Genomic DNA, 15,509 nt, shown 5'->3' on the forward strand with positions numbered 1-15,509 from the left:
ACTCATCGATAAAATTCATTTCATTAAAAATTGATGGTTTCAGTGATTTAATATTTAAAGAATATTTGATAATATAAAATTAAATTTAACCGTTATAATTTTTCAATAAAAATGTAGAAAATGTTAAGCAGGTAAGGACCTACTTATCACTAAACAAAGAATATTTTCTATATTTTTTTCATTTAAGCATATTAACTTTTAAAATTTATATTTGTGAATTCTTGTGTGTTTACCAAAATATAAAAATGGTATTTCTTATCCCTAACAAGAAATATTAAATATTTTTTCGGTTTATGTATTTTTTATGTTTGCAACGTGACATTCTTTTCATCTCTTTATACATATATTAAGCTCTTAGATCTATCATTAACTATCTTCTCTCTATCTATCCATCTTTCCTTTCTATCTCCATTTGATAGGATGAACCTCAAACCTTTCCTTCATGAACATCACTTGCTTTATGATAAATATGAAAAGCAAGAGAGCTGTTGTGATAAATGCAATCAGAAAATTGATGGTTGGGCCTTCACTTGTGAAATATGCAAGTTTTGGCTACACCATTCATGTGCTGTGCAACAGCTGCCTCTTGAAATTTCACATCCCCTCCATTCAAAACACCTTCTTAAACTAGTCACCGAGCAATTCAGTGATTCTTTCCATTTCTTTTGTAATGGGTGTTCCAGTCTTACTCGTAGCTGCGTATACCAGTGTGCAGATTGCAACTTCAACCTTGATCACATTTGTGCATCTTCAGCTACGATCACAAGTCATAGATACAAAGGAATCTATCATTTCTGTCACCGTCGGGATCATCTATTGACACGGTTTAACTATCGCAAAGTGAGCAAGTATCACTACAGTTGTTTTTGGTGTGAGAAGCTTTTGTCTGGAATCTCTTATGGTTGTTTTGAATGTCCCCCATCAGAGTCCTTCGTTCATGAAAAATGTTTGATCAATATGCCCACTATAATCTCAAAACATCACTTTCATCCACCCCACCAGCTTCAGTTAGCAGTCCGATATAGGAAGTCGCCCTTTCCATGCGATGTCTGTGGTTATACCACTTGGGATACTCGTCAAGGATATTTTTGTGAAAAGTGCCAACTCCTTGTTCATTTTAGTTGTGTTAAATTTAAGCCTGGTCTAAAACATGAGTTGCATGAGCATCATCTTACCCTTCTTCCAATGAAACCTGAGTCACCTAAGCTCGAATTAGAACCATGTAAGAAGTGTAGGAAGAAGATTCGTCCCAGCGAAGATTCTGCGTTTAATCATTATTATCGATGTGTGTCATGCAGATTCAATTTTCATCTTTTTTGTTTGATACCATTAAGTATTAAACATAAATATCACAGACATGAACTTATGCTTATTGATGTTTTTCTTGAGGATTATTCTGATCAATATTACTGCGATGTTTGCGAAGAAGAAAGAAAGCCACGAGATCTTGTTTATTGTTGTAACAAATGTACATTTGTTGTTCATATTGAATGCGCTCTCAATGAGGTATGTTGTTAACAGCTTATTTAATCTTTTTTATAGTTTCTTCCAATAAAATTCTTACATTAAAGAAATGCCAATTTCTCAGATTAAAGACGATGCCAACTCTGACGATGAGTCGACCTGTAGCTTGGTGGGTGACAAAGATTCAATAGGGAAACTAAAGGAGAAATATGAAATAAATGAAAGAAATGTAAACATGTCTACTCATTTTGAGGTCGGTATCAATTATTAACATTAAGGTAATCAAGTATGAATTACATCTTGGTAAGCATATTCATTAAGTTGGGTTTTTTTTCACTTAATACAGATTAAATCTTGTGAACGAGGAGATAAGCTAATCTTTTATGAGGCTATTGAAAAGCATGAAAAGGGAGTTAGATGCTCTGTTTGTTGGCTAGAAATCTCATATGAAGCTTATGCATGTAGAAGTTGCAGATACTACATACACAAAACATGCATTAGATTACCCTCTCAAGTGCTACATCCTCTTCACCCTCAACATTCTCTCAAGTTGATCCCTTGGTATGCACAATTTTGGGATCGTCCTTTCATATGCGAAGGATGTCGAGGTGTAAATAAAGGGTTTGCTTACGTATGTTATGCGTGTGGTTTCAAACTCGATGTGAAATGTGCTACTTCCTCACTGGTACCTAGAAATGAGACTCAAAGGCTAAAGGATATCGAAACACAACCCAAGTTGTGTGTTTTCAATAAACACCATAAATTAGTCTACGTTTATCATGGGAACAATTCACTAGGTGGCGGTTGTAGTTTTTGTGGTTTACATCTTTCAGGTCCGAGCTACATATGCTATGAGTGTGGATATTCACTTCATGAAAGCTGTGTTGGAATTCCATGGGAGATGCAAATCCAATTTCATCCGTTACACCCCCTTCACCCTCTTCTACATCCATCACAATGTTGTCTCGTCTGCAAAGGTTCATTAAATAATGCAATAAGCTATAGTTGCATGCAGTGTGATCTCTATCTCCATGTTCACTGTGCGACATCCTTGAAACGGGTCATAAAATCGAAGTCCCACATTCATGACCTGTACTATTTTGGACCGAAGACTGAGACTAATCATTATAGATATACAAAGGTATGCGGTGAATGCAAAGGAATGATTGCTTGGATTCCTTTCTGTTTTTGCATGGAATGTGATACCAAGTTACATATTGAACGTGTTTTGCCACGTTCACTGAAATCCAAATATCACATCCATCCTTTAACTCGTAAAGATGGTTTTAAAGAAGATGATTCAGGAGAATATTATTGTGACATCTGTGAAGAAGAAAGAGATGTTACAGATCATGTCTATCATTGCACAGAGTGTAGAGGACTATTCGTTGCTCACGTTAGTTGTGCGCTCATTTCGGTAAGTCCACATTTCTCTTCAATTTTATAAATTTAAAGGTCTAATGAAGTATGACATCAAGATCCATACTTTAGCAGGAGGAAGAGATTGCAGCTTCCTCAAATTCGAGATTCGACTCATGCCCACTCGAGCTAAATCCGAGAGTGAAGTTGACTTTATAAATGATTTCGTATGAAGTTGGTGTCAATTTACATATCTTGAATATTGTTTTTAACTATGTGAAATTATTGTCTTTATTCAAATACTACTTAATGTTTTTTATAAAATTATAGAATTTGTAATAAGAATAAAAGAAATATGGAATACAATGTGAAGGGAGAATAATATTTTAATTTTTTGGGTTTTGTAAATTTGTACATTATTTATAAGACTACAAACATCATATGGTACATGAATATGAATATCGTACGTCCCCTTACAATAAATGTAAAAGGTGAATGAATGAATATTAAAGATGAAGAGAGAAAATAAAATGAAAATTCAAAAAGAAAATTACAGTATCAGCATTGTTATTAAATTTTTAATGATTTATGATTATAATAAGAATAAAAAAGGTAACAATAGTATCGCATTTTATCAAAAGAAAATAGTTCGATAATGATAGAAAATAAATTAATATGTTTGTGACTATCGGTGTAGTTTACCTAAGATATAATTATTTGGATAAATTAACAATTTGGTACCACCTATTTCGTGTTTCTATTTTAGTCATCTAACTATTTTATTTTTCACACCATACTCTCTTCTAATCAATAACTCATGTGTTACTTTTTAAATAGTTTTATTTAAACTAATAAGGTGATGATATGTCAAAAAAATAAATTGGGAATATGAGGAATTATAGGACTCAAATTTGAGATTGTATTGTTCTTAACCTGAAACCTCTAAAGATAACAACTATATTCTTAATCATTGAGGTAAATATATTTGTGCAAATTATATATATATATATATATAACCAAAATTTTTATATAAATTATCATAGAAAATGTATAATTAAAGAATAAATTTTTGTAAAAACTTCATTAAAATTAATATTTAACTTAAACTTTATCACCATCACAAAAATAAACCAAATTATTTTTTGTCTTCATTTGCAATTTTTTAATTGAATTAGTATTACCAATTAATATAAATATAAATTTAATTAAGTAAAAAATAAAATATGAATTTATAATGATGGAATAAGTTATTAGTAATGATGTAGGATGGGTGCTACTGACAAAGTAGCGGGCATTGGATGGGAATTAGTAGACATTTAATCATTAAATTTGTGAGACACCAAATTATATCATTAACTTTTATTATTAATTACTAACTCCAATGTTAATGTTGGAATTTGCCTATACTACAAAGCACATGCATTGTTTTGTGTCCAAACAACAAGTTGGATTCTACCTACCATATTTTTCTCCCTAAAGTTACAAATAATTAATTACTGCTTTTATTTTTTAAAAATATTAAATTAAATAAAAATAACCTTCATCAAGTAAATAAAATATATATATGATAACTAAAGGTTCAAAGTTAAAATATTTTTAAAAAATAAAATAAAAATATTTGTTCATAAAAATATTAAGAATGAATTTTAACATTATATTTTAAAAAAAATAGTGAAAAATAAGAGAAAATAAAATTTTATAATTATAAATGTTCCTTCTGGCAAAGGGAAGCTTGATGTGATGTGAGATGGGAGAGGAATTTGAACTTTTGGACCACTTTCTATATTTAATGCTTTAAAATTCAACCAATATTTATATCGTTCTATATTTTTCCAAACATTATATTATATTATGTTAATTTTAATTTTTTTCGTATATTTATATGTTATATTTGTTAGAAAAATAGTATTCCTGCAAAAACAATTTTTTATATGGCAAAAACAAATATTTAAATTATCTAAAAAGTAATTTAAAATAAATTAAAATAAGTTTAATTGTATTGTAGTATGAATTATTGTATAATAAGCAAATATGTTTCGATTGATATAATCATTGAAACGGATGTTGTCTTTAAAATTAAGACGTCGTTTTATATTTGTACACTTGAATATTAAAGTAAAACTCAATTGATATTATTCTTCTCAGAAAGATGAATTTGAGGTTAAAAATATTTTCTTCGAATTATAAAAGAATAGATGAATTTTTCGTGAGAGATAAAAGAAAATTTGTTCTTATTGATGTATCTTTTATAAGTGATATTTATAGTTCAAAGTGAGGGCAAAGGATAAAAAATCAATAGTGGATGCATTATTTTAATGATCATTAGACGTTTTAATATTTTATAACGACTAATAATAGTAAAATTTAAACTTTGAAAAAAATATTATATTAATAAGATAATGTCTAAAAGGAAATACGCATAAATCATATAGATCAAATCAAATAAATCCCATCTAAAATTACGTAATACATCATATTATATATTACACATAATAATAATAATATGTCTCGTAATCATGGAATTTAGCTAAAATCTCATCCTAAAGATTAAAGGGAATTATAACTAGAGATGACAACGGGTCAGGTTGAGTTAAGTTCTTTTTGTCAATTTGATTGAATCTAATCCAAAATATATATATCATTCACCACACCTTGATCTAACTTTATTTTTGGAGTAAAATATCGGCTTGATTTAACCTGACTTAACATGAAATAAGAGCATAATTAAAAAGAAAAATTATTGATAGAGAGATATTATAACAATTATCTATAATTTTTTATTGATTAAAATTATTTATAAATTCGTATATAAAATTACTCTATTATCTTCAAATTGGGTCGTGTCAGAAATTATTTACCCTCAACTTGAATTTTATGCGAATCTAATTTTTATTTAAGATTTGATCTTTTCAAATCAAATAAAAATGTATTAAGTTCATGTTAAATTGTCATCTCTAACCGTATGTTGCTGAGTTGGAACTTTGGAACACGTTGTTCACTATGAGTAAACAATAAAAGGAAAAACTACAATAGATTTGACTTTTGTCTCACTCTGCATCTGCAAAAATAGACTTGGATTGGAACCAAAGTAACCTAACAATAATTACATGGTTTTCAATTATATTTAAAATCCAATAATATAAAATTCTTCAATATAAATAATTCCTTCTCATTATATTCTTTTACCTATAAAATTTTAATCCAAAATCTTATTCAGAAAATATATCAATTAAAAAAACATTCATATCTCATAACAATAAAAATTAATTTCACAAAGAATTAAAAACATTAATATAAGCTAGACTGCCTTACCAAGGAAGAATCTTGCAACCATAGTTTTAGTGCAATGGTAGCATAGTTAGTTAGTTACCATATTTTATACTCTTCTTTTTCTTAGTTAAATTCAAAATCTATATAAACCTTATTGTTAAAAAAATATAAACCATAAATTTATTGTTTATTATGTTTAAAAATGAAAAAAATGGATAGCAATAAGACCTGGAAATTAAGAGCAAATAAAATTCGACTTTACTCGAAAAATATTAATTATCCATCAATCTCTTAATTCCATTATACACTTCATCAATATTTTGTATTCAAGATCTCTTTTTCTACACAATAACACTGTAAATATATAATATAATTTTAGATGATATTTAATTTTTAAACAATATTATCTTATTTACAAATATGAAAATGAATATATATATATATATATATATATATATATATATATATATATATATATATATATATATATATCATAGGTAAAATGGTTGAGATAATGTAAATGAGATTTTTAATTCCCAATATAATTAATCCCGAAGATTATTTTCTCATCTAGAATTAAATGAACAATACCAACCTAAAGGCGCCAAGTGCTCAACGCGTCTTCAAGCTAAATATGAAGACTCCACGACTGCATGGCGTCTTCAGGCAAATGAAGAAGACCCCACGACTGCATGACGTTTTCAGATAAATAGAGAATCCCATGAGTGCATAGTGTCTTCAGACTAATAAGAAGTCCTAGCTCAGAAATAATATGATAGATGCCTTATATGATAAAATTATTTTTCCCTCAACTCTATATGGGCAAAGAAGCCATATCTCATATATGATTAGAGAAAATATATTAAATTAAAATTAATTAATATCATAATATTATAAAAGATTACATTTAAATTTGAGCGGACACTTAAATAAATATATTGAATTAGAATCAACTCAATTTTTTTAAAAAAAGAACTAAAATTATACTCATCAATTTAACTAACTCATTTTTTCACTAAATCAATTCATTTAATTAACTCGATTCAATCGAATATCCATCTTATCGAGAGTAACTACATGAACCCTGAAGCAGCTGACCGAAGTATAGGGGAAGATTTCAAACTGGGCCCATGGACGTTTAATTCAAGAAACTGACTTTGTTTTTTTTCAAATTTAATAATAAATTCTTTTGAATGGTACATTTCTTAATTAATTCTTTGAACAATGAAAATTTCAAAACGTCTCCTTTCGTTCACACTTTAAGACAAGAAAAACCAGTTTGGTACAGTGTTAGATTTCATAATTTAATGCACTCATACATACTTCCACTATATAAAGCTTCAAACCCCACAAAAAATCAAAACTTTAGTCCAAAATAAGAAGATAAAGCAGCAGAGGAAGTAAAAAATAACAGAAAAGATGATAGCTTTGCTTTGGATTCTTGCTTTCCAAGTGAAAAATTAAGTACCCTTTTCTTCAGAATTTGAGTAAATTGTGGAAAATGCACAGTAATGGGAGTGTTTGGTGGGCTCAGTCAATGTTTCTTATCAATGAAAAGGTAGTTTTTTTAGCTGTTTAACCCCATTTTGGTCTTTTTTTAGCTCAATAATGATTGTAAATGGTTTGATTATTTTCACTAGTAATTCACCTACAACTGTAGCTTTCAATTTATGATATTTTAGTGTTTTTTTTCTTCCTTTTTTCCCTATTTTTATGTGGTCTGGGTTGCTCTGCATTCATCATGCTTGACTTGAATTTTTCTGGGATTTTTGTTATTTATTTGTGCTCTTTATCTTTGATGAGAAATTTGGCTGTTTAAGCCCAGTTATGGTGGTTTTCTCAGCCTGGATTGCTGGAAAATAGGCAGTTCCCCCCCCCCTCAATTTATACTTAAATTCTTGGTTCAGAATTGTAGGGTTCCAAGTGCTGAAAATTCTGAAAATAGATAGGGTTTAAGTCTCTTATTTTTAGCATACAATGGTTTGATATGATTGAGCATTAGTGTTTGCATTTGTATGATGCTTATGTTCTTTAAATTCTCCTAATTTCGAGTGGCTTGCGATCTTGATGCCATTGTTGAAGGATTTTGAGTTTAACGGATCGGTATGACAGTTAAGGATTGGATAAACAAGCGGGGATTCCGAATTGGAGGGAAGTTTCAGAAAATGATGAGGTGCATCTGGTCAGGACGGCAGTTAAGAGTAGATGAAACTAATGCTTCTTCCGAGTCGTTAGCGACTCGGGACTATTCGGTGAGTGGCTACTCATCTCGAGCAGGCGAAATAGTGGAGGCTAAGGTTGACAATAGCAACATCGAAGAAGCTGAGTCGTCGCTTCGTGAGAGTGGTTATCTGAACTATGAGGTTAGTACCATCTAAATTCTTATTATCTTTTGCACTCTCTTGATCTTTGGTGTTTAAGGAAATTCCTAAGTGATTTTACGGACAGAATGGATCGATATCGATTAGTGTCTAATGTTCGATTGGTTTACAGCACATAGGCTTATTTGACAAATAGTTCATTTATAGGAAGCAAGAGCATTGTTAGGAAGACTCGAATATCAAAAAGGAAATGTAGAAGCGGCACTTCATGTATTTGAAGGAATAGATGTCGCTGTGGTGACTTCGAAGATGAAAGTCTCCCTTTCGAGAAGATGCGAACAAAACCGGCGCCGCTCGGAAAGCGATGTTGCTCCATCCATGTCTTTGCATGCCGTTAGCTTACTTCTCGAAGCTATTTTTCTGAAGGCAAAATCATTGCAGCACCTTGGAAGGTTTGGAGGTATGCCCTTCTTTTTCCCTGTACTTATATCAGGAAATCTCTCATGTGCAACTAGGGGTGACAAAACTCGAGTTGCTCCACAGATTTTGCATTGATTTGTTCCGAAAGACTACTTAAGTTACTGACCTAACAGATACTTAAAGACTGAAATTTTAGCTTCCCTGACCGTTCAGTGCGATAATCATCATTGCTATTCATGTTCTTTTAACGTTTTTTTCCTGGTATTTTTACAGAAGCTGCTCAGTCATGCAAAGTTATTCTGGACACCGTTGAATCTGCCTTGCCTGATGGCCTGCCTGACAACGTATCTACGGATTGCAAGTTACAGGAAATTTTGAACAAAGCTGTGGAATTGTTTCCAGAGCTATGGAAACTTGCAGGAGATCCCCAAGAAGCTATCTTGTCGTATCGGCGGGCTCTCCTCTATTACTGGAATCTTGATACCAGAACCAAAGCCAAACTTGAAAAGGAATTTGCAGTGTTGCTTTTATACAGCGGTGCCGAAGCAAGCCCTCCAACCCTCCGTGCACAGATGGAAGGCTCATTTGTTCCGAGAAATAACATCGAAGAGGCCATTCTTCTATTACTAATTCTACTTAAAAAGTTCTTCTGAAAAAGGTCGGATGGGATCCCTCGATCTTGGATCATCTTGCTTTCGCTCTATCTGTTTCCGGGGAACTAAGAGCCTTAGCTCATCAGGTTGAAGAGTTGCATCCAGAGATCATGAAAAGAAACGAAGAATATTGTACGTTGGCTCTCTGCTATTACGGGGGAGGTGATGACATAATTGCTTTGAATCTTTTGCGGAACCTTCTGAAAAGCCGAGACAACCCGGACTGCATTCTGGAACTATTGCTAGCCTCGAAAATTTGTGGGGAGAATACGATTTCTATCGAGGAAGGGACAATTTGGGCTCAGAAAGCTCTTTCCGGACTGAATGGTGGGTGTTGGCAGATGGCCAGCAAAGCAAACTGCTTACTGGGAGTTTTATTGTCAGCTCAGTCGAGGTTGGTTTCTTCTGATTCTCAGAGAACTCTGCAGCAGTCTGAAACAATCGAGGTGCTTGAAGCCGCAGAGAAGATGATGAGAGAAAGACCCATACATCGTATTCCATCTTTGCCTAGAGAATGCCGAGCAGAGAAAGTTGGATGTTGCACTTCACTATGCAAAGCAGCTCCTGAAACTCGAAGCAGGGTCGAATGTTAAAGGATATGTTCTTCTGGCTCGGATATTGTCTGCTCAGAAACGGTTTTTCGATGCAGAGACGGTAATTAACGCCGCTCTTAACCAAACTGGGAAGTGGGACCAAGGAGAGCTGTTGAGAACCAAGGCTAAACTTCAGATTGCACAAGGCCAGTTAAAAAATGCAGTCGAGACATATACTCATCTTCTTGCCGTTCTCCAAGTTCAGCATAAAAGCTCGGGTTCTGGGAAGAAACTTCTAAAGGTAGGATCCACACTCCATTTTATCAAAGTTATCCTTTTGAAGTTGAATCAGTCAAAAAACGAATAATTCAAGTTTCCTCTCCGATAGAACTTGATAAGTGTCATTTGATTGTACTATATTATCGAGAACTTTTACTTTTTAGTTCCTGCATCTTGATGCTGAAACAAAGAAGTGGGTCATTATGCAGAGAGTCCTGAACTTTAGTCATGCAAAACATTAGGGTAAATAGAGAAGAAAATATCGAAACTTTTATGTTTGTTTTCGGTTTGCGAGTTTTATAGCTGCATGTTATTCCGAGCCACTTCAAATCGAGTCACAGAGAATTGTAACTCGTAGAATCCGAAATCGGACAAATGATTCTTATAAACTCCTCCTTCCCTTACAGACTAAGGGAAAGTGGGATCGGAGCTTGGAAATGGAAACATGGCATGATCTAGCTAACGTGTACACAAGCTTGTCGCAGTTTCGGGATGCCGACATCTGTCTCTCCAAATCCAAGGCGATCAGTCCTTTCTCCGCTGCTAGATGGTACTCTACAGGTACACACATACTTCATTTATATTTACTTGTCATAAATATTCTCGATTGTGCGATCGCCGATCATTGCTCACTAAAACCAGATGGTGATTTTGTTAGGTTTATTAGACGAAGCCAAAGGGCTTCCCCAGGAAGCTCTGAGATCATACAAGAAGGCATTAGATGTTGATCCCACACATGTTCCAAGCTTGATATCCACTGCTTGCATTCTCAGGCAGCTTGGTGGTCAATCAATGCCCATAGTGAGAAGCTTTCTGATGGATGCCCTTCGACTCGATCAAACCAACCATGCCGCCTGGTACAATCTCGGGTTGCTTTATAAAGCCGATATCAGTGCATCAGCAGTCGAGGCGGCTGAATGTTTTGAGGCTGCTGCACTTCTCGAAGAATCTGCACCAATCGAACCCTTTAGATAAAAGCCTGTATTTGTTGTGTGTAATTTTGGACGTGCCATCTTTGTAAATCTTAGCTTAGATCATCTAACGTTTAAAGTTGTTGAAAAAAAGTTTAAAAAAATGAAAATGTTGTTTTTTGTGAGTTTCTTCAAATTACTGTAATTTTATAAAAGAAATTATAATTTTCGTTATAGCTTATAGTTTTTTGGTGAACATGGGGAAAAAGGTAAAAACAAAATTTGAGTAATATCATAAATCATACAACAAATTTTTAAAGCTGAAACTCAAGCATGGAACATAATATTTAAGTTCACAAACAGTACTACATTAAAAACAACCAATCTAAGCCCTTTTATCCAAGTCTTCAAAATAACAGTGCTTCCATATCTCAAGGAAAACTTAAACAGAGTTCAATTAACTGCTTCCAGGATTCTATACAGCATTTTATTTCTTTGAAATCATTGATTTCCCCGCATGTTGTCTCTACGACGAACGTAACGAGTCCGGTCGTTGTACCTAGGTCTGTCTTGTGCCCTTTGTGGTTGTGGTTCCACCCTCCTTTGTCTTTCGGGTGACCTTTGAACAATCTCCCCATTAACCAACAGTTCAGCTGCAAATTAAAGAGTTGTCAATGTCATAAATAATACATCTATGATGAGACCATAGTATATGTAAATAATAATTGTTATGTATCATGTCGAATAACTCTGTATATAAAAACACAAAAGTCCACCGATAGGGCTTTGATGCGAGTCCATTAGCATTCAAAGGCACACATTGCCAACTCAAGGCTAGTAGCTTTGCCAAGATGAACAGAGGTAAGTGAGTTTACAAGCGCCTTTGAATGGGCCAGTTTTTCCCTAAACTCCCAAAAAGACAATACTGACTTCATCTAGTCGATAAAAAGCAAGCAAACACATAATACACAGTTATGACATGAATAAAGGATAAGTTTAATAAATGCTTGGTTATTGCTCAAAAGAAGATGCCATACGCTATGTGCAAACACAAACTAATGTTTCATCTCCACAAATCCAAACACCATGTAGGATAGGATCAGAAAGTCGTGAAAGAAGCATTTAATGTAAGTCCATTAGCATTCAAAACTAAACATTGTCGGTAGGACGTTTTAGCTTTGCCAAGATAGACTAAATGCATAGGTAAACTACATAAGTACTTGGTCCCTTTTCATGGTGCACACCATATAGTATGTCCTCTCCGATTCTTTTAGTGATCTGAGCTCCAAGTTAAAGAAGAAGGAAGCACAAAGCAGTGAGGGAGACATTCAATTTAAGTCCATTAGCATTCAAAACTAAACATTGCCCATAAGGCTTTTTAGCTTTGCCAAGATGGACTGGCAGGTGTTTTACAAAAACTGAACTGGATGTTCCCTATTGGCTATTACACTTACTAAATATCTGCATGCTATTTACCCCGTCGAGTTAGAGTTCAATTAAAAGAAATAGAGAATTCCCATAACTTTAATTTCACTGATAGGCAATTACAAATCATAATACACGAATGCAAGTCCATCAGAGAAAGAAGAAAAGGACGAATGTTAACGATGGTTAACTGTTAAACAATAGATGAATCTTATATACAAAAAAAGATCACAAGGCACCTCCAGATGACCTACGAAAGAAGGTGAAACACAAATGTTGAAATGGATGCACATACATGTATGATGTCTTCAGTTAATCAGTGAACATTTAATGCATATACTCTGAAAGAATTTCCACAAAACTATATTCGACTAAAAGGGATAACAACTTACCGCCATAATCCTTGTTCTCGGGATCGACATAAGAATCCGGGAGAACGAAGAGAACACCGGGCAATCCTATTAAGAAAAGAGTAACGAAATCCATACAAGACATAAACTTCCATTGAGAAATGTGAAACAAAAGAATCCACCAGCGTAAGGGGAGATAAAAGCAAGACCTTCTAGCTTATTTGACGTCTCCTCATCAATCTCGCATCCGAATCCAAAGTACCTCTCGCACGAAACATTGTAGATCTTCTTCTTAGCTTCTTCCTCACTAACATAGAGAAAGATTCAACATCAATTATTTATGTAATAATGTAAACAACATCAAAGAACTCACCAAATCCCGAAATGAAATGTATAACACAAACAATCCTACTGAAGAATGAACTGTTGTGAAAACAAAGCTAAACCCAGAAAAATAGCTAACTTTAAAAAACCAATATATTATCTTCCTTTGCAAAGTTAATCCATTTTTCCTCCCATTTTCACAAGCTTTCCCAGCATCCAAACACCCAAAACAAACCTGCCGACGACTTTAGCGAGAGTTTTGATATAGCAATCAATCATTTCCTGCTTGGTAGCTCCTTCTCCCCCGGGCTTATCCATAACGATAAGCCAGTGCTCATAATCGCACCCAGGAAACAGCGGGGCCATTTCGGTGGGTGGCCGGTCACTGAAGTTGGACCCCGAGTTGAGCGGAGAGTAAGCGGAGTTCCCGGAGCGGTTAACGCGGCACCGGATGGAGGTGAAGCGCGTGGCGGCGAGAGGGAGACATCGGACGGCGTGGGAAAGAGGGGTAACACGGCGGGAGAAGCGGAGAGAAGGGATGGAGGAGAGTGGGTGATGGATTTGGAGGAGAGGAGTCGTTTGGGGATGTGAAAGGAGAGAGGAAGGTAGCGCGTGAAGGTGGAAGCGGCGGCACGTGTCAGGGTTTGTGCCATGGTGAGAAGTGATTGGATTGATGAGATACTTGCTAAGATGAGGGTTTTGGAGAAGAAGGGTTTCGGCTTGCTATTTATCTTGATAACTTTATCCTCTCTCTTTTGGGCTTTGGATTTGACCCAATTGTTTGCATTACATACTCGGTTTTTATTTTTATATAAAATCATCTCATCACACTTGTCCTCACCCATATTAAAGGGCTTTCCTATATGCTTTTTGAGTCAATTTGGTCCATACTTATGAGTTATACTTGTGACTTCTGAGTTTGCTTTGATTGGAATGAGGTAATTTTATTGAGATAATGATTTGAAAGAAAAAAATTTACCTACAGTGTACAGGGTATTATTTGTTGACATAATGTATATATTACAATTTTGAATGAAAGCCATGTATATCACTTACGTTTTTAAGAAGATATATAGAAGACATAACATATTTAGAAAGATATATGGAAGACACATCGTTTTCTCTAAGTTGCACACAATCTGATAGCATTATAAAAATCGAGAACCATAAAATTCAAAATTCATTGATTATTCGATCGTCTTCTGAAATCATCCAATCGACTTTCAAATTCATTTCTAATTCCAAAAGTAATCTTCAAAAGACATTAAATAGAAAATTATTTTTCTAAAGACAACATCCTAATAATGTTAAAATAATTATGATGCTAAAATAATTCAAACAATAAAAATGTGATTGACCAAATATAGTTTTATTATTATTATTATTATATTTGTTATTTTGATATTTAATTTTTATGAAAATATTTATGTATCACAAGTATAATGATATGCATATATATTGCAAATATCGATATGTCAACTCTAAATTTATTGCATGGGCCATTTTTCAATATTACATCGCAAATATTTGTCAAAATATTTTAAAGTATTTAAGTATCAATATTAATAAACTTAATCGTAAAATAAATGGTTGTTATCTTTAGATGTTCGAGTACTAAATATTATAAAAGTGTTTGAACGTTCATTGTCAAATAGTTTAGAATATTTAGAAAAGATATTACTTGTAATTACCTTAGATTAATTAAAATCAATATGAAAACTAATCCACAAAGTATCAATTAATTTTGTGGGATGAAACGTTAGGTAAAATTAAATTTGGAGGGTCGCACCACAATAGATCTTTGTATAACTTAATTTGAATTAATCGTCAATAAATTGAATCCTAATAATTTTTAAAAATGCAAATTAATCCTTGATCATTTGCCAACCACTCGTTTTAATATCATATAACCATTTAATTCAATTAGGAGTAATCAATTACAAAAAGAATTGTTAGTTTTCTAAAATTCAATTTATATATATTTTGTTTTAAAGTTCAAAGGTTGGTGAAATTTCAAATTAACCTTTGTTTTTTGTTTTCATTTTCATCCATCAAGTACATTTGCATCCTTGTCAAGTTTGACAAACATCATTAATTTCTCATCATAGTCCTTTTATTATGCTAAAATACAAAGAAAGTCCATGAATTTTACATTGCTTTAAAACCCTATAAAATACTTATACATAGATTAATATCTTAA

The 15,509-nt window shown here is 33.1% G+C and overlaps 1 protein-coding gene and 2 pseudogenes across 1 annotated transcript; 2 read left to right on the plus strand and 1 right to left on the minus strand.

Annotated features, from left to right (window-relative positions):
- Positions 1-420: 420 nt before the first annotated feature.
- On the plus strand, positions 421-3,042 carry LOC120218093. Its single transcript, XM_039215068.1, has 5 exons — positions 421-1,265; positions 1,356-1,506; positions 1,589-1,721; positions 1,902-2,881; positions 2,959-3,042. Exons 1-5 carry the CDS (start codon positions 421-423, stop codon positions 3,040-3,042), a joined length of 2,193 nt encoding a protein of 730 aa, XP_039070999.1.
- A 4,372-nt stretch (positions 3,043-7,414) lies between these two features.
- Positions 7,415-11,380, plus strand: LOC120218309 (annotated as a pseudogene).
- Positions 11,381-11,521: 141 nt separating this feature from the next.
- Positions 11,522-14,007, minus strand: LOC120218310 (annotated as a pseudogene).
- Positions 14,008-15,509: the final 1,502 nt, after the last annotated feature.

Source organism: Hibiscus syriacus, unplaced genomic scaffold (assembly GCF_006381635.1).
Source record: "Hibiscus syriacus cultivar Baekdansim isolate YM2019G1 unplaced genomic scaffold, ASM638163v2 tig00110195_pilon, whole genome shotgun sequence".
Classification (NCBI taxonomy): domain Eukaryota; kingdom Viridiplantae; phylum Streptophyta; class Magnoliopsida; order Malvales; family Malvaceae; genus Hibiscus; species Hibiscus syriacus.

What these genes read in the sequence shown, in the direction of transcription:
- LOC120218093 (XM_039215068.1), top strand. Translation starts at nt 421, where the DNA reads ATGAACCTCAAACCTTTCCTTCATGAACATCACTTGCTTTATGATAAA. An exon ending in CGTCCCAGCGAAGATTCTGC is followed by an intron (nt 1,266 to 1,355) that starts GTTTAATCATTA and finishes TAAATATCACAG; the next exon opens with ACATGAACTTATGCTTATTG. An exon ending in GTCTACTCATTTTGAGGTCG is followed by an intron (nt 1,722 to 1,901) that starts GTATCAATTATT and finishes TTTGTTGGCTAG; the next exon opens with AAATCTCATATGAAGCTTAT.